General features: G+C 38.6%; 1 protein-coding gene across 6 annotated transcripts in view; it reads right to left on the bottom strand.

Moving 5' to 3' along the window:
• The window catches only part of LOC126379137 (P protein-like), a 32,473-nt gene extending 13,090 nt beyond the window's left edge, over window positions 1–19,383 (bottom strand). Inside the window, exons 1-6 of one of the 6 annotated variants that reach the window (XM_050027774.1) lie at window positions 19,282–19,383; window positions 9,204–9,446; window positions 6,516–6,648; window positions 4,054–4,114; window positions 3,426–3,561; window positions 2,602–2,750 (exon numbers count right to left, since the gene is read on the bottom strand). In XM_050027774.1, the coding sequence (XP_049883731.1) occupies window positions 2,602–2,750; window positions 3,426–3,561; window positions 4,054–4,114; window positions 6,516–6,648; window positions 9,204–9,387 (663 nt within the window). In that variant the 5' untranslated portion in view covers window positions 9,388–9,446; window positions 19,282–19,383. Of the gene's footprint in view, window positions 1–2,601; window positions 2,751–3,425; window positions 3,562–4,053; window positions 4,115–6,515; window positions 6,649–9,203; window positions 9,447–19,023; window positions 19,043–19,097; window positions 19,123–19,223 lie in introns of those variants that run through there. The other 5 variants (XM_050027773.1, XM_050027775.1, XM_050027776.1 and 2 more) reach the window with 5 other exon arrangements.
• Between the last annotated feature and the right edge of the window lie 7,009 nt (window positions 19,384–26,392).

Consider the following 26,392-nt stretch of genomic DNA (forward strand, 5'->3'; position numbering starts at 1 on the left):
AAGTGGAATTTTCCGTCGCAAAAGTATGGAACAGAAAATAATTTTAAAAAACACTAAAATTTTCATGATTTTTCTGACAGGAAATTCCTCTTAATATCAACTCAGAATCATGGTCTCAATCATCCCCCTCAGTATTCGTTACAGTGTCACTAACACCCATACCTACCTACTTGTATGGCAACTGTATGTACGTATACGGGGTGTAAGTGACATCGTAACGAATACTGAAAAGGATGATTCAGCTGATTATTCTGAGTTAATATCAAGTGGAATTTTCGATCGCAAAAGAATAGAATTGAAAATAAATAAAAAAATAATAAAAAAATCATGAATTTTGCGACAGAAAATTCCACTTGATATTAACTCAGAATGATGGTCTGAATCATCCCCCTGAGTATTCGTTACGATGTCACTAACATCCTGTATAATACAATTGTTTATTTCGGATATAAGTTACAATAAACATAAAAAATCAACCCACACAACACGGGAGGACAGGAGTCCTAGTACGGCTTTGAAATAGGGTACTCTGGGCGCCATCCCACTCGCGTCAGAGTACTGCGAGGCGGAAGGCAAGAGGGAAACCACTGCCCTATTTTTCCCTAAAACAGTAGCATGGAGAATGCTACACCGACAAGAGCGTGGCTCTTAAATTAATGATAATGAAACATAATAAATATAACTTCGCGACTATTCTCAATTGGGGTAGTCAGTGATACATTCATGCAACGGACTCCGTGGTTCAGTTGTTGAGCATTGGGCTCACGATCCGCGGGTTCGATTCCCGTTCAACAAAAAAACCCTTAGTGAGACTGCCTGCTTTGGTCAAGACATTTCAGGCTGTAATCAGATGTAATTGTCCGAAATACAAGATGATTCCGTGCTTCGGAAGGCATGTTAAGCCGTTGGCAGGACTCTAAAGTGGGTATAGTCCGCGGAGAAGAATTTTCGCGGATTTTAATGGAAACAATTGACTATTTCTTTTCAAATGAGGATACAAATTAGACGCTCAAATTTTGACAGTTCTCCATACTAAGCAGCGAAAATTCCTGATAAATTGCTATTATTTACCCGCGCCATACAACCATAAAGTTGAAGTTGAAATATCCCGTCTGAAGAATGAGTTACGAAAAAGAAAAGCAGCCATCAGTTGGAAAAAGGTAGTTCTGATTGAAAATAAGTTTTTCTATGTTTTCTTCTTTCCAATCTTTAGGGAATAAATATTACACTATGATTTTGTTGTAAAGTTAAACGCTGCGCAAAGGGTTGTAGTGTAAAGATATAACCAAAACAATTATGTTTATTTACTCGAATTGTATGGGAAAATTTAAAGACACTCAACAGTAGCGACACCTGACGGGAGAAATAGGCAGTTTTCACCCTCGCGGACTCTACACTACTCTACATGATAATTATTATTTTTCATGACTGTTGTCTACAATGTGACATGAGCAATATCATGTACCCACTTTAGAACCCTTCTTATTCTATCGTGTGGGTTGTGAGGTGGAGTACCAACCTCACCAACCCCGGTGTCAGGGTTACTACTGAGCCCCCAAAGGCCCCTGACATGGCTCATGTAACGACTACTAACTTACATCAGTAAGTAGTAACCGGGACCAACGGCTTAACGTGCCTTCCAAAGCACGGATCATCTTACTTTCGGATAATCAGGTGATCAGTCTGTAATGTCCTAACCAAACTAGGGACCACAAAGCAATTTTTGTGATAGGTCCCCACCGGGAATCGAACCCAGGACCTTCGGGTCGTGAGCCCAGCGTTCCACCACTGGACCACGGAGGTCGTTAGAATCCTGTCACACTATAATATTTGATATTTAATGAGACTTACGGTTTAATTTGTCAAAAAAGTTAATGTGACATGGTTTCAAAGTGTATACATTATTAGTACTCGTGACTAGTATTTACAATGTTTTTACTTTCTTGTTTTATGTACATAAACATACATAAAATACAAGAGATAATGCACGTCTGCTTCATAAACAATCTACAGAACTGATGCAATCAGCAATTCATAAATATTTATGACTGTTTTACGATAAAATAAGCACCATTGTTTTATGAACGAGTCAGTCAGGTAATTAATTGGTAATTGCTTGATGTAGTCGTTAATCTGTTGATTGGCAATGATTACAGAATAATAGACAAGGTGTTATCATCAATTCATGTATTTCTTCAAGCCATCTATTCCATTACTGGGTAGAGACGTAAAATGTAGAGAAATTTGTTAAGGAATGTTTCTGTACTTCGCTTACTAGATACCTATAGTTAGTTATGAAATTTATTTCAGATATTAAATAGGTTTGCGTATTTATAAAACCACTTTTTGTAAATTTTCTTTGAAATTATAATGTGCACAATAAAAGAGTGACTACTTTTCTAGTACCGCTGCTCATTGATAGGTAGCGCTTTACAATAATAAATTATTGCGGCTACTCGACAACAGATGGCGCGAGCATATATTATAAAATTATTATAATGAACCTACCTATCTTCTGTCTGAATATGCATGATTATTTTATTATAAAATATTTTTAGTACTTATTTAACTTACAAATAAATAAATAATTATATTATGTACCTGTTCAAATACAGAACTGTAATTGTTTCCCACAGTTCTATACAGCCATACATGTAATAAATTTGTGTTATTCCCTCTGGTATCACTGAATGGTCCAGTTAATGTAACTAATACTGATACTCTGCTCTTTACTGTATGTAGTTCGTATTCTGAAAAGAAATAAATACCTACTTAATTAAAAAAATATATAAACTCACGACTGAAAACTGTAATACCATTTTTATTGCGAATAAATTATTATGATGAACGTAATAAAAAAAAATAAATGATTATGACTATTTGAACTAAACCTTTTTATATCCTAGTAAGGCCCGGATTTCGAGACACAATAGTTAAACAATGGGATTTGGATTTTAAAAGGACTTTGGGCCTTACGACCATATAAGTAAATAAAAAAGGGAAATAATTAAAAAAAAACACTGAAAGTTTCATAAACTTTCCGACAGGAAATTCCACTTGATATCAACTCAGAATTTTGGTCTAAATCATCACCCTCAGTATTTGTTACGATGTCACTAACACCTTATCTACTTGTATGGCTACCTATATGTACTTGTATGTATGGGGTGTAATTGACATCGTAACGAATAATGAGGGGAGTGATTCAGCTCATTATTCTGAGTTAATATCAAGTGGAATTTTCCAGCGCAAAACTATGGAACTGAAAATAATTAAATAAAAACCTTAAAATTTTCACTTGATATCAACTCAGAATCATGGTCTGAATCATCCCCCTCAGTATTCGTTACGATGTCACTAACACCCTAGATAGATAGCGCCTTTCTACGCCGAGTTTCAAACTTTAAAGTATTTTTGGTACATACCCTTAACCTCACCACTATTGACTGCAGTATGCATCACGGACTCCTCTCTCTCCTGGTTGAGCAGTAGCGCCACAGTCAACAGCACCCAACACCCGACCAGGGCTGTCAGCTTGAGTACTCTTAGAGCCTTGTATAGCTGAAATCGTAGAAATTATTAAGTATAATTTGGCTACTTGACAGTTTTCGGATAAGTCAGCCGCTAGTGGGGAACGGAGAGTTGCCGTTCTGTACGTAGTATTAATAATAATAATTAAATTATTTATTCAAGTTTCTAGGACTCACATTAGTATTATAATGGTGCTAATTCCTGTAAATACCATCTAATTTTATTTTAAGTTATATCTGTCATTTTCTTATCCGCCGAAAAGGAAAGGGACGGGTAATAGACAAGCATAAAATTTATGGAACACACGTCAATTTTAAGCACAAATCTAAACCAACCGTCTAAAAATTTTACATCAGTCAATAACCCGACACATTCATTTACTCATTCTTCCTAAAATTAAGAGCTGTGAATCATCCGTCCCTTTCCTTTTCGACGGATATGAAAATGACGGATATAACTTAAAATAAAATTAGGCGGTGTCTGCAGGAATCGGGGCCATTATATTTCATGACAAACACGTACCTGTTTTGTAGTTTTTGAAACTTTATTCTTTTGTTCTTCTTGCGGTATTGGCTCTAATAATCTGAAGATAAATAAATATATAGGTTGTAATCAGGTGATCCAAGCCTGAAAAGTCCTTACGAAACAAAGGACAGTCTCACAAAGTGATCTGTGAAGTGAAGTTTTTTAGTCAAGTATCCATACCTGGTTTTCTTCACGTTATGAGAAGACCAGGTATGCCCAATCCTATTGCCAATCCTATGACAAGCCGCCATTGCTAACCCATTGATGACGTAAGTGTTACCACTAAATTGGTATCTCCAACATTCCAAGGAAGTAAATTTTATGATTGAAAATTAACTGAATTACTGACTAATGTATTTAATTACTATTACTTGTCACACATATAAAAATCATTAAAACTGTAAATAAATATTTTACTAAAAGTTCAAAATTTCCTTGCAAAGAAAATATAAAAACATTAGTATTGTATAAATAGTGAAAACCGTCGTATTGTCAATGAATGAGAATAAAATCTAAGTAAGCTATTTCCCCCGTCAGGTGTCGATGTTGAGTGTTCCGCATAAGTACTATTTGAGTATGTAAACAGACATAATATTATTGTTCTGGTTATATTTTTCACACTATATCATCATCATCATCAGCCCATTAACGTCCCCACTGCTGGGGCACGGGCCTTCCCTATGGATGGGTAGGGAGATCGGGCCTTAAACCATCACGCGGGCCCAGTGCGGATTGATGGTTATTAACGACTGCTAATGCAGCCGGGACCAACGGCTTAACGTGCCTTCCGAAGCACGGAGAGGAGCTCGACATGAAAACTTTTTTTTTTCTTGGTCACCCATCCAATGACCGGCCTTTGCGAAAGTTGCTTTACTTCAACAATCGCAAACCGAGCGCGTTAACCGCTGCGCCACCGAGGTCCTACTTATAACCTCACACTATAGGTATACTTATGACCTTTTGCGCAACGTTGAACTGCGAAATCATAGTGTTATATTATTATTCCCTAAAGATCGGCCAGAAGAAAACTCACCTGGTTTTAGGTTAGTAAAATGATCCGTGCTTTGGAAGGCAGGTTAAGCCGTTGGTCCCGGTTACTACTTACTGATGCAAGTAAGTAGTCGTTACATGAGCCATGTCAGTGGCCTTTGGCGGCTCAATAGTAACCCTAACACCAGGGTTGATGGGGTTGGTAATTCACCTCACAACCCACACGATAGAAGAAGAGAGCTGGTTTTCTTATAAGAACTATGGTTTTCACTATAAAAAGGTGACTATTATACTTATCTACGGGTCGAATTACTTACGTGGAAAAACCGCAATATATCGCTAATCATTTGTCATTATTCATTGATGTATGCGTCTATCATTCTAGATTTTGCGGTTTGGAGTTAAATACGGCGATACGGCTTACCACCTAAGGTACTTACTTACACCTTTTTTTAAACGTGCTTATTGTAGATTTGCCGCAGATGGCATTAACTGTTTCGCCGGAAAAATGGGAAGCGCTGAGGGCTCTCACCCGGTACAAAATTTAAGACAACAGGCCTGAGGGTGCCCAGTTGGGCGCGAACCGAACGCGTCTGAGAGGAAGAATATTTGAAAGAATTAAGATAATCGATCCTAGTGGGTCGATAGCTATAAACTCGGAATGAAGGAAATTGTCGACCACGCCGGCGGGGTCGGTGTCGGGGTTCTGAAGTATTTGGTGTCGCGAGCTGATTCGCCGCCAAGATTAGTAGCTAGTATGGATAGAGTAATCGGGTCGTCGGGATCGTATATTACGTCCTTCGGACTCCGATACTTTTCAGTACCGTCCCTGAGTGGGATGTATTCGGAAGCCGCGACTACCAGGGGATTTGGGTGGTGCGGAGCAGAATCGAAAAAAACGTTTTGAAGCTAATTTGAGCCATTGCAATGTAACACGTTGGCAGTCCCCATACAAAATGTCTTAACTTCCTTATAAGTCCCGCATATTACTTCACTACTTTTCTAAGTTACCCGGGATCCAAGTGGAGCCGTCAGCACCCGCATTTTTAGTGCGTACCTGGGCCGTGTTTATCAAAACTTACAAGTCTACACGTTCACAAGCTACAAGTTACAAGTACGTGTAAATTACGTTTATAAAAAAAGAAGAGAAATTGTAAAATACACTTGTGAAATAAATATTGACACTGGTAACATGTACGTCATTTACATGTGTAGTTTTGATAAACACAATCTTGTAATAATGAAAATTTTTACAAGAAAATTGTAAATTGTAATACAGGGCTTGTAGGTTTTGATAAACAGGGCACTGGTTGTTTCTTAGTGACCCATATACGGGTCACGGACGTATGGAGCTGGTCCGTCATGACCCGTATATGGGTCACTGGAGTGTCAACGTGTTCAAGTCACGCGTTCTCCGAACAGTAAGTAAAAATCAAATAAAAAAAACAAATTAAAATACAAATTTATACCTGTTTCCACCATTCCTAGGTCCAATGTCATCATCATCATCATGGGGCAGAGTCTCTCCAATGGGAGTGAGGTGAGCTATCTTCTTGTTGTAGACATTTTTGTCATCTTCTTCGGTATCTGCTTCCAATTTTCCTGAAATACAATAAAACATGTAATGGTTAAAAAAATCCTTTCAAAAATAGGATATTTCTAAAACTAAGTATAGGTAAAAATCGTATACAAGTTCATTCATTGGTTGTAGAGACATTACTGAGGTGAGCACCAGGGAATGCAACACCGATCTCGCGGGATTCCGATCTTGCGAGATGTCTAATATTTCGGGATCAATCCCGAGATTGGCGGGGTTGGGCGAATCCCTCTGAGTTATACTTTTTGTTACGATTATGCTGATTTTCAAAGAAAATTTAATTATTTAAGTAGTTAGTCTTCTCTACTATCGTGTGGGTTGTGAGGTGGATTACCAAGCTCATCAACCCTGGTGTCAGGGTTACTATTGAGCCGCCAAAGGCCACTGACATGGCTCATGTAACGACTACTTACTTGCATCAGTAAGTAGTAACCGGGACCAACAGCTTAACCTGCCTTCCAAAGCACGGATCATTTTACTAACCTAAAACCAGGTGAGTTTTCTTCTGGCCGATCTTTAGGGAATAATAATATAACACTATGATTTCGCAGTTCAACGTTGCGCAAAAGGTCATAAGTATATAGTGTGAGGTTATAAGTAGGACCTCGGTGGCGCAGCGGTTAACGCGCTCGGTTTGCGATTGTTGAAGTAAAGCAACTTTGGCAAAGGCCGGTCATTGGATGGGTGACCAAGAAAAAAAAAAGTTTTCATCATGTAACGATTACTAACTTGCATCAGTAAGTAGTAACCGGGACCAATGGCTTAACGTGCCAAGCGCCCGACACGATTTGGTGCAGGGCGAAGAGTGACCGTTCTGCTCGTAAGTAGTAGTATTATTTTCTGATGTGTGTGTTTCCTCATGATGTTTTCCTTCACCGCTGAGCACGTGTAAGTAAGTAAGTAAAATGTTTATTTTTCATGAGAAATACAGAAAATATGGGTACAATAAAAACCCCACAAAACCAATAATATTTATCCTGCTTTTAAATGAATCAAGCAATATTTATAACATAACATAGCATTGCGCGTGTATCCCCGAAGGGGTAGGCAGAGGTGTAGTATTATTACATATTACTCACTCCTCGCGATTAGCGATTGATGAATATGGAGGAAGTAAGCAAGAGAAGTGTGTCAGGATCGAAGCTAATGGAATTCTATAGTCTCTGTTTACCCCGGTGGGAAATAGGCGTGAGATTATGTATGTACTCACTCCTCGCCAGCTATGTTTCAGTCCCATGTAATAGAGGGAAAGCCTACCTACTGCCATTAATCGGACACAAATCGTGGATACCACGCGATATCGCGCGAATTAAAACTTATCATTCAGTGGTTTAGCGCCCAAGGCGGGATTCGACCCCGTGACACTGGTGCTAATTCCCTGTAAATACCATCTAATTTTATTTTAAGTTATATCTGTCATTTTCTTATCCGCCGAGAAGGAAAGGGACGGGTAATCGACAAGCATAAAATTTATGGAACACACGTCAATTTTATGCACAAATCTAAAACAGCCGTCTAAAAATTTTACATCAGTCAATAACCCGACACAGTTAAGTAGACAGCACGTCAGGCGGATTGTATACCAGCGACGTACCTTTTTGATTCGCCCGGGTTATTCATTCATTTACTCATTCTTCCTAAAATTAAGAGCTGTGAATCATCCGTCCCTTTCATTTTCGACGCATATGACAATGACGGATATAACTTAAAATAAAATTAGGCGGTGTCTGCAGGAATCGGGGCCACTATGATGTTTTATTTTTTTTAATACATATATTAGGCTCGCGATTGGCCACAATCTCACCTGATGTTAAGTTACGATGTGGTTCAGGGTGGATCACGCTTACTTATACATACATAAACTTACGCCTATTTCCCACCGGGGTAAGCAGAAACTATAGAATTCCATTGCTTCGATCCTGACACAATAAAAAACAATACTTACATCTATATTTTTATATGTACAAGTATTCCCATGCTGCACTATCCCGCTGTATTACTTCATCATCAGCCCATAAACATCCCCACTGCTGGGGCACGGGCCTTCCCTATGGATGGATAGGGAGATCGGGCCTTAAACCACCACGCGGGCCCAGTGCGGATTGGTGGTTATTAACGACTGCTAATGCAGCCGGGACCAACGGCTTAACGTGCCTTCCGAAGCACGGAGGAGCTCGAGATGAAAACTTTTTTTTTTATGTGGTCACCCATCCTATGACCGGCCTCTGCGAAAGTTGCTTTACTTCAACAATCGCGGGCCGAGCGCGTTTACCGCTGCGCCATCGAGCTCCTCACTATATTACTATATTACTTAATATTCAATATTTCCTATACTTAAAGGTTGCCTGGAAGAGATTGCTTCTTAGCAATAAGGCCGCCTATTGTACTAATTCTATTTCTCTTTTGTTTTGTATTGTTTTTTTCCTGTTTGTGCAATAAAGTATTCGTTATGTTATGTTATTTTATCGGGGTACTTAGTTCATCATCATTGCTTTGGAATGTACCTCTGACTACCCCAATTGGGATATAGTAGTGAACTTATGTGTGTGTGTATACTTACCATGATGCTGTTCATACAGCTCCTTAAACCTCACCAATGACGGATCGTACTTGACCTCATCAGGGAGGTCTACCCACACCGATAGGCTTCCAGGCGTGACGTCGCTGCTTGACACCACAGAGTATACGCTGTCTCTCTTCTTCTGCTTGTCTTTGCCCCGCAATTTAAGAAAAAACTCCGCCATTTTGAATAGTCTTTGTCATAACATTTTTGGCGGGAGATTTGACGTTGCAAGTTTTTTGCCTGTGGTACGGTTTTGAGGTTAGTAATAGGGGTGAAGGTTTTTTTGATTTATTTTATAGCGTGGTGGATTATGCTCCACACTCCCTATGATTGGTCGAGGCTAGGACTGTGCCAAGCAATGGGACGTATTTGTATACAGGGTGTTAGTGACAGCGTAACGAATACTGAGGGGGATGATTCACACTATGACTCTGAGTTGATATCAAGTGGAATCATCAGTCTATCCTGTGAGAAAATTCATGAAAATTTTTGTGTTTTGTTAAATTATTATGTAAAATTCTACTTGATATCAACTCAGAATCATTATCTGAATCATCCGAGCGAGCGAGTTGGTTTGCTCGCGCTAGAGATGTGACTGACCATAAATGGTAGACTATTAGGCATGTCCCATAGTCACTTACACCCTGTATGCCATCATCATCACCAGCCCATTAACGTCCCCACTGCTGGGGCACGGGCCTTCCCTATGGATGGATAGGGGGATCAGGCCTTGAACCATCACGCGGGCCCAGTGCGGATTGGTGGTTATTAACGAATGCTAATGCAGCTGCGACCAACGGCTTAACGTGCCTTCCGAAGCACGGAGGAGCTCGAAATGAAAACTTTTTTTTGTGGTCACCCATCCTATGACCGGCCTTTGCGAAAGTTGCATAACTTCAACAATCGCAGACCGAGCGCGTTTACCGCTGCGCCACCGAGCTCCTCCTCCCTGTATAGTCTGTTTATTTAATGTAGAGAAAAAATATTCGTTTTTAAATAGAATATCTGACTGTGTCAAAAATACTAAAGTAAAATACTATTGTTAAATGATAAACTACCATATCCGACATTATTTTATATTTTATTATTCAAGTCAAGTAGCCAAATGTAGGTGTCACGACGTCATTTGCTTTCCGGGATTTGTCCCCGGTTAATGGCAGTAGGCAAATGGAATAAGGATATAACGGAATGGTATCCCAGGAACGGAAAGAGACAACGGGGAAGACCAACTAAAAGATGGGAGGACGACCTTCCCAGGATCTGGAGGAGACTAGCAAAAGATCGAGACATATGGAGGGAGCTAGAGGAGGCCTATGTCATGAGGCAACCTGACTGTTAGGGATGCTGATTTAAGTATATAAATGGTGCTAATTCCTGTAAATACCATCTAATTTTATTTTAAGTTATATCTGTCATTTTCTTATCCGCTGAAAAGGAAAGGGACGGACGGGTAATCGACAAGCATAAAATTCATGGAACACACGTCAATTTTAAGCACAAATCTAAACCAACCGTCTAAAAATTTTACATCCGTCAATAACCCGACACAGTTAAGTAGACAGCACGTCAAACGGATTGCATACCAGCGACGTACCTTTTGATTCGCCCGGGTTATTCATTAATTTACTCATTCTTCCTAAAATTAAGAGCTGTGAATCATCCGTCCCTTTCCTTTTCGACGGATATGAAAATGACGGATATAACTTAAAATAAAATTATGCGGTGCCTGCAGGAATCGGGGCCAATATTAATATAAAACTAACTAACAATTAAACGTAATAAAATCTACTACTAACTACTTTGTAAATTTTGAAGTCAGCGAATAAAGGCTATTTTCATTCATTCATTTTCATTTCAATGGCAGTAGGCTCTCCCTCTATTACATGGGACTAAAACATAGCTAACGAAAATGGGTGTACAGTCATGAGCAATATAACGTACCCACTTTACGACTCTGTCGCACTAACATATTTGACATTTAGTGAGACTTACAGTTCAATTTGTCAAAAAAGTGAATGTGACATGGTACCAAAGGTATACATATCGTTGACCAGTCCATACACTCAACTATTTGTATTTCTCGTGTATGTTGTTTTTATTATGTGTTTTGTTTGATTGTAAGTTGTGTGTTACTCCGTGTTTTAAATTATATATTTGTTTTGTATTTGTTACTGTGGTGTCCCTTTATAATAAACGTTTCTTTCGTTCTTTCTTACATATTAATGCTCGTAACCGTACATACTATACAATACACCTCTACCTACCCCTTTGGCGATACAGGAGCGATGCTATGTTCAGTTGCATTGTTTGATTTTCCGCAAAAACCCAGCAGATTTTGCAATAACGTTTTTATGAGCCATAAAACGCAATGAAAAACGTGCACGGTACTCAATAACAAGATGGCGACTTGTCCGCTAGATCCGGTTCGAACCAGATTGGAGCGGTTTAAAGCAGTTAAGGTTGTTGAACTCCAGTTTCGACCATTTCTTTCTTGTTTTTATTCGAAACAGACATCTGTAGCTCGAATTGGTAGCGAATGGTGCCAATTTTGGCGGCTTTTTCTTTTTCTCTCGTATGGCTTATGAGGTCAATGGCCGACTACATCAACCCTGGTGTCATGACATGGCTCATATCACGACTACATACACTATAGTATATACCATCCGCGACCAACTGCTTAACGTGCTCTCCGAAGCACGGATCGTATTACTTTCGGACAATCGGGTGATCAGCCTGTAATGTCCTTAACAAACAAGGGATCACAAGGTAATTTGTTGGGCTTATGTCCCCACCGGGATTCGAATCCAGAACTTCCGGATCGGGAGCCTAACATTCAACCACTATTCCACAGACCGGGTTCGATTCTCGTTGGGGACATTGTCGAAATCACTTTGTGAGACTGTCCTTTGTTTGAATCACCTGATTTTCCGAAAAAGTAAGATGATTCCGTACTTTGAAGAGCACGTTAATCCGTTGGTCCCGTAAAAACATCTCCACCATCTCCACCCGTCGTGGAGCAGCGTGGTGGAGTATGCTCCATACCCTCTCCGGTTGAGAGAGGGGAGACACCATAACAAATTAATGAGGATGATTCAGACCATGATTCTGAGTTGATATCAAGTGGAATTTCCTGTCAAAAAATTGATGAAAATTTTAGTTTCAGTTCCATACTTTTACGACGGAAAATTCCACTTGATATCAACTCAGAATCATGGTCTGAATCACCACTCAAAGTTTTCGTTACGATGTCACTAACATCCTGTATAAGGAAGGTTAGGTTGATAATGTAAGTAAGTACTTATTATTATGGAAAAAACCAGTTTAATCTGGTTTGACGCATTTACTTATCGCTTTGAGTGTTTGATACTGTGATAAGAATCGATAGTCCGTTGTCGATGTCGATAAAGTATTTACGACTACCCATGGTATAAGAAAATCAGGTATGCTCAAAAGTGACAGCTAACATTTCAAGGTTAGCCCAGCTGACGTCATCCCGCCCTGTGTTGCCATTTCTTAAAAAATAAATTATCCACGTCCAATGTTTTTAATTTACTTTGCAAAGTAATTTTGAACTTTTAGTACAAGATTTACTTACAATTTTAATTATTTTTATAATTTGACAAGTAATAGTAATTAAATACATTAGTTGGTACCTAATTCACTTAATTTTCAATAATAAAATTTACGTCCTTGGAATGTTGGAGATACCAATTTAATGGTAACACTTACGTCACCAATGGGCTAGCAATGGCGGCTTGTCATAGGATTGAGCATCCTGGTTTTCTTATACCATATGACTACCTACCCTCTATTGACAAGTTGATCTTATTTCTACAGTGGACTAGAGAATAAAAAAACAGAACACCCCTGTGGTCCAGTGGTTGAGCGTTGTACTCACGATCTGGAAGTCCCGGGTGCGAATCCCGGGACAAATCACAAAAACGCTTTGAGATCTCTAGTTTGCTTCGGACAGGCTGATCACCTCATTATCCAAAAGTAAGATGATCCGTGCTTCGGAAGTTCACCGTTACTACTTACTGGAATTTTCTGTCAGAAAATTCAAGAAAAATTTAGTGTGCTTTTTAATTATTTTCAGTTCCATACTTTTGCGACGGAAAATTCCACTTGATATCCACTCAGAATCATGGTCTGAATCATCTCTGAGAGTTTTCGTTACGATGTCATTAACACCCTGTATAAGTACATGAGCAATATAATGTACCCACTTTAGGATTCTGTCGCACTAACATATTTGACATTTAGTGGGACTCACAGTTCAATTTGTCAAAAAAGTTAATGTGACATGGTACCAAAGTGTATACATATTAATGCTCGTGACCGTACGTATTCCTTTTAATCCGACGACTTCAAATTCAATTCTAATTCAGTAAGTAAGATACACTTTGAATCGTCATTTTTACATAACGAAAGTCTCATCCGCCTAAAACTACTGCAGCTTCTCACAACCTGTATGTATAGCCGGGGAAAAGAAGCTGCAAGAAAAATCTCGCCACAGGGCCCTAGACGTTCTTTGAAACAAATAAACATGACCATACACGACTCGTGCGAAGCCGGGGGGCGGGTAGTTATAATACTTATAGACATTCTTGGCATATGCCGTACTTGGCTAGAGATTAACGCTGTAAATAAATGTAACGGATGGCCACAGGTGCGTTTATTAAAGGAGCAAAGAATAAATATAGACTATAATATAATACGACAGTAACTCTCGTGAATCGTGATAGCCCAACTAGTCAACCAACTAATCAATCAGGGGGTTTAAAATGGCGACATCAAAGCAATTCATCTAAGAAAGCAATATTGCTATTTGACATTTTTTCCTGTGTTTTTTAAAAACGTCTAGGGCCCCGTGCCGAGGTTCTTCTTGTACTTAGCTTCTTTTTCCCGGCTATACAGGTTGTGAGAAGCTGCAGTAGTTTTAGTTAAAGTAAAAGTTGAAAATTTCCTTGCAAAGTAAATATAAAATTAAAAACATTGGTCGTGGGTAATTTATATTTTTCAAAATGGTAATGCAGGGCGGGATGACGTCAGCTGGGCTAACCTTGAAATGTTAGCTGTCACTTTTGAACATACCTAGTTTTCTTTATACCATGGTATGCTCAATCCCATGACAAGCCGCCATTTTTAGCTGTTTGATGACGTAAGTGTTACCACTGTGTTACCATTAAATTGGTATCTCCAACATTCCAGGGACTTAAATTTTACTGTTGAAAATTAAATGAATTACTGACTAATGTATTTAATTACTATTACTTGTCACATATATATAAAATAATTAAAGCTATAAGTAAATATTTTACTAAAAGTTCAAAATTTCCTTGAAAAGTAAATTAAAAACATTTGTCGTGGGTAATTTATTTTTTACGAAATGGCAACGCAGCGCGGGATGACGTCAGCTGGGCTAACCTTGAAATGTTAGCTGTCACTTATGAGCATACCCGGGGCTTTTCGGCGGGAAACGGGAACGGGACAGTTGCTTTCTTCATTGAGTAATCTAAATAATTAATACGAAGTGGTGTTTTGTGGTTAATGATCGCATTAAGTTAGTCGGAAGACATTCGCGAGTGTTATATTGGAGTATTCAATAAACAAACTGTATCTGCCTATTTTCGCTTCGTGCCAGGAAGCCGCTTCATAACTCAAAAGTTTATGCGGACTTTTGAGTTAATTCGTTTGGGGTTCGGAGTAGGAGTCTACTCCGAGGGTGGGGGCTTAGGTTTCATCATCATCACCTTTCATCATTTCATTGATCATCAAGAAAAAAAATACGTCAGACATGGCTGTATGGGCATAGTTCCCTTTGCCTTCGGGGAAAAACAAAACAAAAACAAATGAGCGTACCCGGTTTTATCGTACCATACGTATATGTATGTATGTAATTTATGAACGTTATACATAAATATGACACCGCATCATCTGGTTAAATGTACTAAATACATTGTTTGTTGATGTGTAATGTTATATACGGAAACCGCTAATGTGTTGGTCATGGCAGCGTAATGAAGCTGGCACAATGGAGTCTGTATGTTAAAAGATCTGGAGGTCCCGGGTTCGAGTCCTGGGACATAAGGTAAGATAAGATAATTCATAATCCTTTATTCGCAATAATAATAGTATTACAGTTTATTATTATTATTTATTAAGTACACTAGCAGCATAAGCTGATGCGTGTACGTCACTGCACTTGGGTTTTTGTTTTTTTATAATGTTCGTCAAGTCTATTCTTAAATGAGTTCACTGATGGTGCACTGATCACTGACTCTGGAAGCTTATTCCATGAGTCCACTACGCGGTTGGGGAGAAAATGTTTTCTGGGGTTGCTTGCACATGGAGGCTTGTACTGTTTCAGTGAGTGCCCTCTTAAATTGTGTTTTTGTTGAATTTAAATAGTTCCTTTAATTGTTTAATGTTGTCTAGCCCTTGTAGTATTTTATAAACTTCTATAAGATCATCCTCATTGTCTTCGTTCTATTAGAGTGGTTAAATTTAATTCAAGCAGACGTTCCTCATAAGATAAGTTTGCAGATAGTCAGCATTTAACATTTGGTCTACATGATATGTTTGGTTTGATATGTGTTTATTCAATCAATCAATCATTGGTATTGGTATCATATAAAAACAATACAGATGGCACTTTACAGGTTATCCTTTTTAAAGAAAGAAAGAAAGAAAGAAAGAAACATTTATTATTTAGGACACCACAGACACGGATTACGGATGTCTGTGGTGTCCTAAATAATAAATGTTTCTTTCTTTCTTTCTTTCAAATTAGAATGTTATATATATAATTAATATTATTTCATGGATTACTAGACATATTATGCATCTTTTATCTTTGTTTTTGGGTAATGATGACCCAGGCACAATTACATCTTCCGTCCATTATTATTCTGATCAAAATAAAAATAAGAAATATAGGTAACAACGTAATTTTATACATAATGTCATCCAAAAATTAAGCAACAATTATTTTTATACAGGGTGTTAGTGACATCGTAACGAATACTTTGAGGGATGATTGAGACCATGATTCTGAGTTGATATCAAGTGGAATTTTCCGTCGCAAAAGTATGGAACTGAAAATAATTTTAAAAAACACAAAAAAAAATATGAATTTCCCGACTGAAAATTCCACTTGATATCAACTCAGAATCATGATCTGAATCATCCCCCTCAGTATTCGTTACGATGTCACTAACACCCACACCTACTTGTATGGCTACCGTATGTACTTGTGCGGGGTGTAAGTGACATCGTGTGTGTGTAGTGACTGAGGGGGATGATTCAGCTAATTATTTGAGTAAATATCAATTTGAATTTTCCATCGCAAAAGTATACAATTGAAAATAATTTAAAAAAACTTAAAAAAAACATGAATTTTGCGACGGAAAATTCCACTTGATATTAACTTAGAATCATGATCTGAATCATCTCCCTGAGTATTCGTTACGATGTCACTAACACCCTTATAAGCTTCTGCCATTACAATGTATTTTGGCATGTACCCGAGTAATGAGAAAATAAGTATTTTATCACGTTTAAACTGTACAACGCCATCTATATTGTTTTTGGTGAACGTAGCCTGGGAAATCCCTCATTGGCATACGACCACGGGTATCTTCTAAATATTACTATTCGGAAGAATTTCAGAGAAATATACTACTGCTTTAAGACAGTAGTTAAACAAAAACTACCTATTGGCCGCCTATTGTACTAATTCTATTTCTCTTTTGTTTTGTATTTTGTTTTTTCCTGTTTGTGCAATAAAGTATTTGTTATGTTATGTTAAAAACTTTACAAAAAAGGTTATTATAAAGTTAGTGATTATTTAGAAGATATGAATGCATGGGATTAACTGTCTGAGAACTGATATTAGGCAGCTAAATTACTCAATTGTATACCAATATTTTGTGTTTTATGTTTATTTTTTTAAAGAACGTCTAGGGCCCTGTGCCGAGGTTTTTCTTGCAGCTTCTTTTCCCCGGCTATACAGGTTGTGAGAAGCTGCAGTAGTTTTAGGCGGATGAGACGTTCGTTATGTAAAATTGACGATTCAAAGTGTAACTATGTTACCTACTGAATAAAGATATTTTTGAATTTGAATTTGAATTACTATTCGGAAGAATTTCAGAGAAATATACATATCTTCTTGTTTCATACTTTTTGAAGCGTAATTGTGTCGGGTTTTAGTTTTTAAACTTTTATTTTTATTCACGCTCGTATTGCTTTTCGATGTGGGCAGAGGCACAAGTTATCGGCACCTTAGAACACCTCGTTTTACACAGACACTACACGTTGACGTTATCGTACACGCGCATCTGTGTGTGACGTCTGACGCCATATGATTGAAGACTTAAGTAAGACCGAGGGGGTGAGGTAAACCTAGCTCAGCCGCTGGTGGGGAGCGGAGAGTTGCCGTTCTATACATAGTACTATTCCATGCTAAAACTAACAGATGTGTGATAAGAGCCAACTGGTGATATTAGTCATACAAACACATGTTGTTTTCACTGAATTTTTCATAAGTTTGACCTCTTTTGATCTGTTAAAGCCATAAGCGGTTATTTCATTTGCCAAGCCATCCTGCACGATGTCTCAAGGTCACGGGCGAGGCGATCAGGATCCTGCAGACCAGGGATTTTATGGATATGAAATTTCGGATACGGATTGGATACGGATTTAAGAATGATTATTATACCGTATACGGTTACGGATACGGGTAATAAATTATTTCGGATTATCCGTTGGTTTAGGATAATTTCGGTTACGGATATTATTTTTTTAGTTAATAAATTGGTTTTATTTTATGTTATGACGACAAAAAGAAAAAAAAAAAACAAACAATGCGCGCACCTTGTGTGCCGGCATTGGCAGCGGCCAGCCGATCAAAACAAGTTGTCATAACGTGTCTCAATTAGGCTCCGCCCCTATCCCATATTATCCGAAACTTTTATTTCAGATTCGGATACGGTTACGGAGCTCCCTAACATCCCTGGTGCAGACGTGCACATTGGTGGAGATTAAAGATGGGGCAAGTCACTTGGACCGTAACCTGGAACCTGACAGCAGCAGTAACTGTCAGTACTGTAGCAGAGTACAAACTCTTTACATACTGGCCTTTCCTTCTGACCCTCAATCATTTTAAATTTCGAAAGTCTCATTCCATTCCGCAACAACAAAATAGAAGTTTAAAAGAGAGAAGGAAGCTTTTTCAAATAGTAACATTAGTATTATTAAGGTATTCACTAGTGCTGTAGTAACAATTATGAATTAGAAGTTCTTTTATTTTTTTAATAAAGATTTTGTCACTTTTTTCTTCTTTTAATATGTTAGACAGTTTATAAATTTCGATGGACATCACATATGGGCTAGAAGAATGTAGGACCAGTCTAGATATAGGTAAATTTAATCTTTTTCCATGACGCAATGTGTATTTTACAGGGATATCTTCGCGGCGTTTGAAAATATCTTGGAATTTACGAACAAATTTACAAATTCAGCGCTTATCGCTAATGGCCTACTAGGGTCGATTACTTTTTTAATATTATAATCCTTTCTGATGACAGATATAAGTTGAATACACCCACTGCTCGCTAGCTATATTTAAGTCCCATGTAATAGAGGGCAAGCCTATTGCCATTAACCGGACACAAATCCCGGAAACCACGCGATAAAAAATATCTATGATCTTTTTCACGAACAAAAAAGTTGTAAAAAAGAATAGCAACCTCGATATAGCAAATTAAAACTTAAACAAAGAGCCTATAAGTGTCCCATTTCTGAGCACAGGTCTCACCTCATTCGGCCAACGACTTTATATTTTGGAGAAAAAAATCAAACTGCAGCGTGTTTTAAAATTCATAAACCAACATTAAACTTTATAATCCACCGAACCACATTAATCCCGAGAATAAATCGTGACTAACATATTGAACAATACAAAATTACTTATTAAAAAAAATAACACTATTTTTTAAAACCAAAACAATACGTCACCGCTATGTAACATATATTTTTAACTTTTTAAATATTATAATTCACTGGCTGCACTCACTTTCGACCGGTTTAAAAAAACTAAATTAAAAATAAAATGAATCCAATATGGCGTCTACTCTCCGCGCGCGCGAAGTCCGTACTAAGTGAACCAGTTACATGGTGGAACTTATTTGAAAAACATAAATGTTTGTTTTCATAGCGGGAGGTAGCGTGCTTAAACTTTGAATAATCTTAATGCTCGCTTTTTTACACTACGGTCAGATTATGTATGACTCTTTTTTTTTAATAACCAGGCTGTGGTTGTAATAAATTATTATAGATTTGCAAACGGCCTCCGTGGTTAAGTGCTTGAGTGTTGTGCTCACGATCCGGAGGTCCCGGGTTTGAATCCCTGTAGGGACAAAACACAAAAATCATTTTGTGATCCTTAGTTTGGTCGATAGTATGTAGGGTGTTATTGGCTTATGTAACAGTCTAATTCCTGATGTAACCTTTATTATATTTAATGTTCTTTTTCTATAAATAAAAATAAAATAAAATGTTCAATGTTGCGTTGGGTTGGTTTAGCTGTTCGAAGGGGAATGTTGCCAGTCTTTTGGGCACTTTGACTCGGTGTAATAGGAAGGAGTTTTTCTAAGTATTTGTAAATAATTGTATATGTAGATAACTGTATATAATTGTTGTTTTGTGTTTAATAAATAATTTATTAGTCTCTTTTGTAAAAAAAATATGTTGAAAAGTAAAGAAAAGAAAAGAATGGAAAACATGAAACAGTAGGACTAGGGCCCTGTGCTGGGAGGTTTTCTGGCCACGTCTTTCCCTCAGCGTTATAGATTCCGATGTGGTAGTAGTTTTACAGCATGTAATTTAATTTTTTGACGTTCAAAAAGCGCTAACTTTGTAAGCCAATTTCGAAAAATAAATATTTTTAATTTTTTTTTTGTTCAAAGTTCTAAGTTTAAGTAGAATCAACAAACAATGGAGTAATAATGTACCTAACAGGAAAACGAATAATTAAGTAGGTAAATTAGAAATTTGTATTAAACAGTTACTTTGTAGTTTCATCTGTTATTCATAATAAGTATATTTTTAAATTAACAACTAACTATTTTTCATACGTGTCATCACTAATTTAAGAGCCACGCTCTTGTCGGTGTAGCATTCTCCATTCATGTCTATCAAGGGCAATTCTTTCACTTCCCTATAAGCACGACGTTCGCCTTCTCTTTAATCTGGTCCATGTAAGCTCTTCTTGGCCTTCCCCTTCTTCTTTTACCTTGTAACTTCCCTTCTATGATGTTTTTTAATAAATTCATGTGTCTTATTAAGTGTCCAATCATCTTGCCTCTTCTGTCCTCACTAACTCCCAATATTTGTATCTTTTCCCTTACTCTTACTAGCACTTCTTCATGTAACTCTTTCTGTTCAATTTATTCTTTCCATCCTCCTCCAACACAACATTCCGTGCTTCGGACGGTACGATAAGCCGTTGGTCCCTCCACTAACTCGCAGTTCCGGGCGAGAGCCGTTAGCGCTCCCCATTTGCTCGGCCAAGTAGTTTAGTTTAGAATACCATTTGCGGCAAATCTATTTATCTATATTAATTATAACTAAGTATAAAATATAGCAGTATATGTGTGTGTGTGTATGTGTAGTATAGTATAAGTGTAGTGTAGTGTAGTAGCACTTAGTTAAGAGTCTTTTTGTAATTATTTCTTTTTTATTTTGGTGCTTTAAAGTGTATTTGTATTGTATTGTATAAAAAACATACTTACATAAACTCACGTCTACTTCCCACCGGGGTAAGCAGAGACTATGTATGTGTGTTTATGTATGTATGTACCTATGTATAAAAAATAGGAGGTGTCTGCAGGTGTCAGGGCCCGTAACTACCTATTCATAGATATTATGTAGTTTTTGCTCCACCCGCGAAAAGCTGCGTTAAAGTCACGATTATTCGTTTAGTCACGGAAGCGTAGTATTCGAAGATGGTGTAATAATTAATTCCACCAAAAAAGAACATGTAAAATGTTGCCAAGGCGAGATCATATCGATCATAATGTCGAAAAGTTTATTTATTTATTTATTTCACTCACAACAACTATCTTTACAGGCTGACCTAATGCGACAGAAAACCTAATTGCTGTTTAGCAATAAGGCCACCTATTGTGCTTATGTTTTATTCGTGTGTTTATGTCCTTTGTATATGTTGTTGTGCAATAAAGTATTATTGATTGATTGATTGATTGACAGAGTTGGGGACTTATTTATATTTAAAATTAATACACATACATACATAAACTCACGCCCGTAATCCCTAATGGGGTGGGCAGAGCCACAAGTAATCAAGACAACTTGCAGCCACTGTTGATACGATGTCGTAAGCTGGATATGATGAACCTTATGGTGATAAGGGATCAGCCTATCGCCCATAACATTAGTCCATCATGTTAGAGGACACAATCCCTCTGTCGGTTTTTACGACATGCCCGGGAAGACAAGCAGCTGAACGTTTTCTATGTTTTTTTAAAATTAATCATTAATTATTTTTTACTAGTACAATATACGATTTCCTTAATTAAGTGTAACAGATCGCACTCATAGCTATTTTTGCGAATTCACTCTTGGAGCACGAACACAGATCCACTCTCTCGGCTATCTCATTTACAGTGCGCAAGGTACGAACGAATGGGTCTTTTGACAGAAGGTTGGTGCGGGCCGTCGGTGCTGTCAATAGGCATCAAAAATAGTGATAATAATATAGTTTATTCAGGTAAAATCTACGACACACATATACATTTACAACATTAAAATATACACACATTGACATTAATATTTAGTTGGAAAACATAAAGGTATGTGGGTGCCGCAGTTCACCAAAAAAGTGAAAATTTACCCAGAGGGCAACACTGATTTTTGGCATCAGTAGTTATCAGATCTCATGTAGAGCCAAGCTTCTAACTCTACACGCCCTAACTATACAAACTCTACACATAGGGTAAAATATGAGGTTTGTGCGTTTCGTTACTACAAGAATAGGATAATTAAAACATGTAATATCGGGTTCTTACCGCGTTTAAAATAGGGATATAAGAATTTCATCAGTCATCCCGTGGTCATGGCACTTGCAACAGCGTCGAAATATCGGGAGTCTCATATCCCTATGTTAAACGCGGTAAGAACCCGTTATTATGTGTTTTGATTATGATAATAAACGCGAAAACTTACAAGTAGGCAAATCAGTTACTTTAGACAGGAGGAGGACCCGGTGGTGTACCTAATGGTTACCATGCTCGTCCCAGCTTGACAAGAGCTGCGGGTTCAAGTCCCGTCCAAGTCATATTTTTTTCGATTTAAATTTTCTCTTTGTGAGTTTCGAGAAAAGGTAGGTAATGTCCTGCCCTTGTGCGTCGCTTTGCTCGTCTTGGCGGGAGCACTACCGTGCCCCCAGATTGATACGGTTTTCCATGCATCTATCAAAATAATGATTTTACACGATTTCGTTTAAATACGACGTTTACGTTTGCTACTTTTTGAGGGAAAAATAGGGCAGTGGTTTCCTTCTTGCCTTCCGCCCCGCAATACTCTGACGCGAGTGGGATGGCGCCCAGAGTAGTCAATTACAAAGCCATACTAGGACTCCTGTCCTCCGCCTCTGAATAGTACTGACAGTTACTGCTGCCCTCTGTCAGGTTCCAGGTTACGGTCCCTGTGACTTTCCCCTTCCGTCCTGCATTGCCGTACCGATGGCTCCCATCTTCGCCTCTGCAACCGTTGAAGTCTTCACCCGTATCCTTTGGCAAGAGATGCCATTTATTGGCGCCGGAAATTATACATATAGCGAGGGTCCCAACATCCTTAAAGACACCACAACACGTATAACGCACGCATGCGGCTTAAGCCTTTAATCCGAGATAAGGACGGCGTTAATATTGCGTCGCACTTCATAGGTTTCAGCCGAAGTGACGATTTGGAATACACTGACATTGGAAAGAGAGGTCTAGGTTACCGCAGGTTGTTGCACTATCGGCGGGGACGCGGTTGTGTGCAATTGCGTTCCCGTATCCCCGTCACATTGAGGAGCTCGGTGGCGCAGCGGTAAACGCGCTCGGTCTGCGAGTGTTGAAGTTAAACAACGGTCATAGGATGGGTGACCACAAAAAACAAAAAAGTTTTCATCTCGATATCCATCTTTGGACTTCGTATCAACAGTGGCTGCAAGTTGTCTTTGATTACTTGTGGCTCTGCCCACCCCATTAGGGATTACGGGCGTGAGTTTATGTATGTATGTATGTTTTCATCTCGAGCTCCTCCGTGCTTCGGAAGGCACGTTAAGCCCAGTCCCGGCTGCATTAGCAGTCGTTAATAACCACCAATCAGCACTGGGCCCGCGTGATGGTTTAAGGCCCGAACTCCCTATCCATCCATAGGGAAGGCCCGTGCCCCAGCAGTGGGGACGTTAATGGGCTGGTGATGATGATAATAATCCTCGCCACACGGCGGCAAGGAGGAACACCGTTGGGTTTTAGTGGGTATACCCACAGTGGGGAGTCCCACATAACCACGTTGCCCTCCCGGGCGGCGTGGTATGCGTAACGCATTTCCCAACGTTAAAAAAAAAGGTTATTGCACTATGTAAACGCCCTCTATAGTCCAGCCCAGAGCATTGGGCTCACGATTCGAAGCTCCCAGGTTCGAATCCCGGTGGGGACATATCACGAAAATCTCTCTGTGATTCCTCGCTTGATTAGGAATGTCAGAAAGTAGGATGATCCGTGATTCGGAAGGCACGTTAAGCCGTTAGTCCAGGTTTCTACTTACTATATAAGTACCTACGTAGTCGTTACATAAGTCAGGGGCCTTTGGCGGGTCCATAGTAACCTTGACACTAGGGTTGATGAGGTGGGTAATCCACCTCTTAGGGACAATATAATCCAAGGGCTTGGTTGATTTTGCGAACACAAATTCGGCGCCTCACTAATTCAAATATTTTTCCTCTCAGACGTCACCCTGAGCCGAGGTTCACGCCCAACTGGGCACCCTCAGGCCTGTTGTCTTAAACGTTGTACCGGGTGAGAGCCTTCAGCGCTCCCCATTTGTCCGGCCAAGTAGTTAATGCCATCTGCGGCAAATCTACAATAAGTCACGTAAAAAAAAGCTCTTAAATTAGTGATGATGATAAGAGCAATTTCGGCGAGAAATAAATATATGTAAAGTGTTACCGGTAAGGTACTGAAGTTGGGCACCGAACTCCATACCAGTTTTATGAGAGCCAATGTGGGCTAACTATCCAGATGCCTTACAAGGCATAGCCTTAGAGCTCTGACGTAACAACTTGAAGGAAAAATCGATATTATGTAAGGTTTCAATTACATGTCTAAGTACAACACATAATAACGGGTTCTTACCGCGTTTAAATCAGGGATATGAGACTCCCGATATTTCGACACTGTTGCAAGTGCCATGGTCACGGGATGACAGTGGAGATTGGAGTGGAGTAAGCCTGGCAGGCTGATTGTCCGAAAGTAAGATGATCCGTGCTTCGGAAGGCACGTTAAGCCGTTGGTTCCGGTTACTACTTAAGTGCAAGTTAGTAGTCGTTACATGAGCCATGTCAGGGGCCTTTGGCGGTTCAATAGTAACCCGGATACCAGGGTTGATGGGGTTGGTAATCCACCTCATAAATATATATAAATACACACATATATTTACACATACACATAGCCTATAGAATATAATACATATAAGGAAAATAAGAAAAACACTTTCCAAGTTAAGCCTGCAGGAAAATCGCCTTCATTCTTATTTTTATTGTTGTTGAAATACTCATTTAAATCATAAAATTCCCGACTTCGTAACTCTGTTTTCGAAGTAAGTTCTTCGAATAATTACCTATATTTTCCAAAGTGAAAACTCATGTTCACAATTCGTGGCCAGCCAAGGGCGTAAAATAGCGCCCAGCCCTTACGTCAAATTAGGCGCTAATAAAAATTAAAAATAGAGTCACGACCCCAGGCGTGATTCTGTCAAGGGCAAAAAATTGAGGTAGGTAAAGTAGGTCACATTGATATTCGTAAGCTCACCCTCTTCATCCCTAATGGTGTGGACAGAGCCGAAAGTAATCAAAAGATAACTTGGTAATGAAGTTCGAAGTCAATTGGCCTATTAGACCATGGGTGGAGAATTTACCTTTGAACAGTTTTAAGACAGTAATTAAACAGAAACTTTGTAAAAAAGGTTAGTGATTATCTAAATTCTAGAAGATAAGAATGCATGGGATTAACTGTCTGAGAACTGAGACTAGGCAGCCAAATTACTAAATTGTATTTATAACCATATTTTATGTACAGTCATGAGCAATATAATGTACCCACTTTAGGACTCTGTCGCACTAACATTTGACATTTAGTGAGATTTACAGTTCAATTTGTCAAAAAAGTTAATGTGACATGGTACCAAAGTGTATACATATTAATGCTCGTTACCGTATATTTTTAAAAGAACGTCTAGGGCCCTGTGCCGAGGTTTTTCTTGCAGCTTCTTTTCCCCGGCTAAATACAGGTTGTGAGAAGCTGCAGTAGTTTTAGGCGGATGAGACGTTCGTTATGTAAAAAATGAAATTCAAAGTGTAACTATGTTACCTATTGAATTTTGAATTCGATTCTCAATTTGGTGATGTTGGATTGAACGCATCGTTTTTAACCAGTTTTTAACTGACAAAATGAGGACATGCTATTCGATAGTGTTTTTATTATCTTTAATTTTTTGAATAAGTACCTAATTTATCAAAGTAAATTTTATTTTCCCAGTAATAATTCTTCATAAGCTGTTTTATGTATCGACACGCATAACATTAATTAGTTGAAGAATGCGATATGGGTCACGTCGCATCAGCCATGCAACAGGTGTGGTATACCGCCATCTATGGGCTAGTAGTGCAATTAACTACGTAAAGTTACTACGTTTACATGAGTTATTGAAGTTCAGCTAATCGACGCTAGATGGCGCTGCTAATAATTTCCATCTCGCTCCTTTTTATAAGGAAAACGAGGCGAAGATATATGTGTTGTCCTTTTCTGTTTACATTTGTAAAAAAGAGATAGCGGATGTTAAAGGCTTGTGTTTTTCCTTCCCCCTTCAATCATCCTATTGTTTTGGTTTGAAGAAAA

This window comes from Pectinophora gossypiella, chromosome 28 (assembly GCF_024362695.1).
Source record: "Pectinophora gossypiella chromosome 28, ilPecGoss1.1, whole genome shotgun sequence".
Classification (NCBI taxonomy): domain Eukaryota; kingdom Metazoa; phylum Arthropoda; class Insecta; order Lepidoptera; family Gelechiidae; genus Pectinophora; species Pectinophora gossypiella.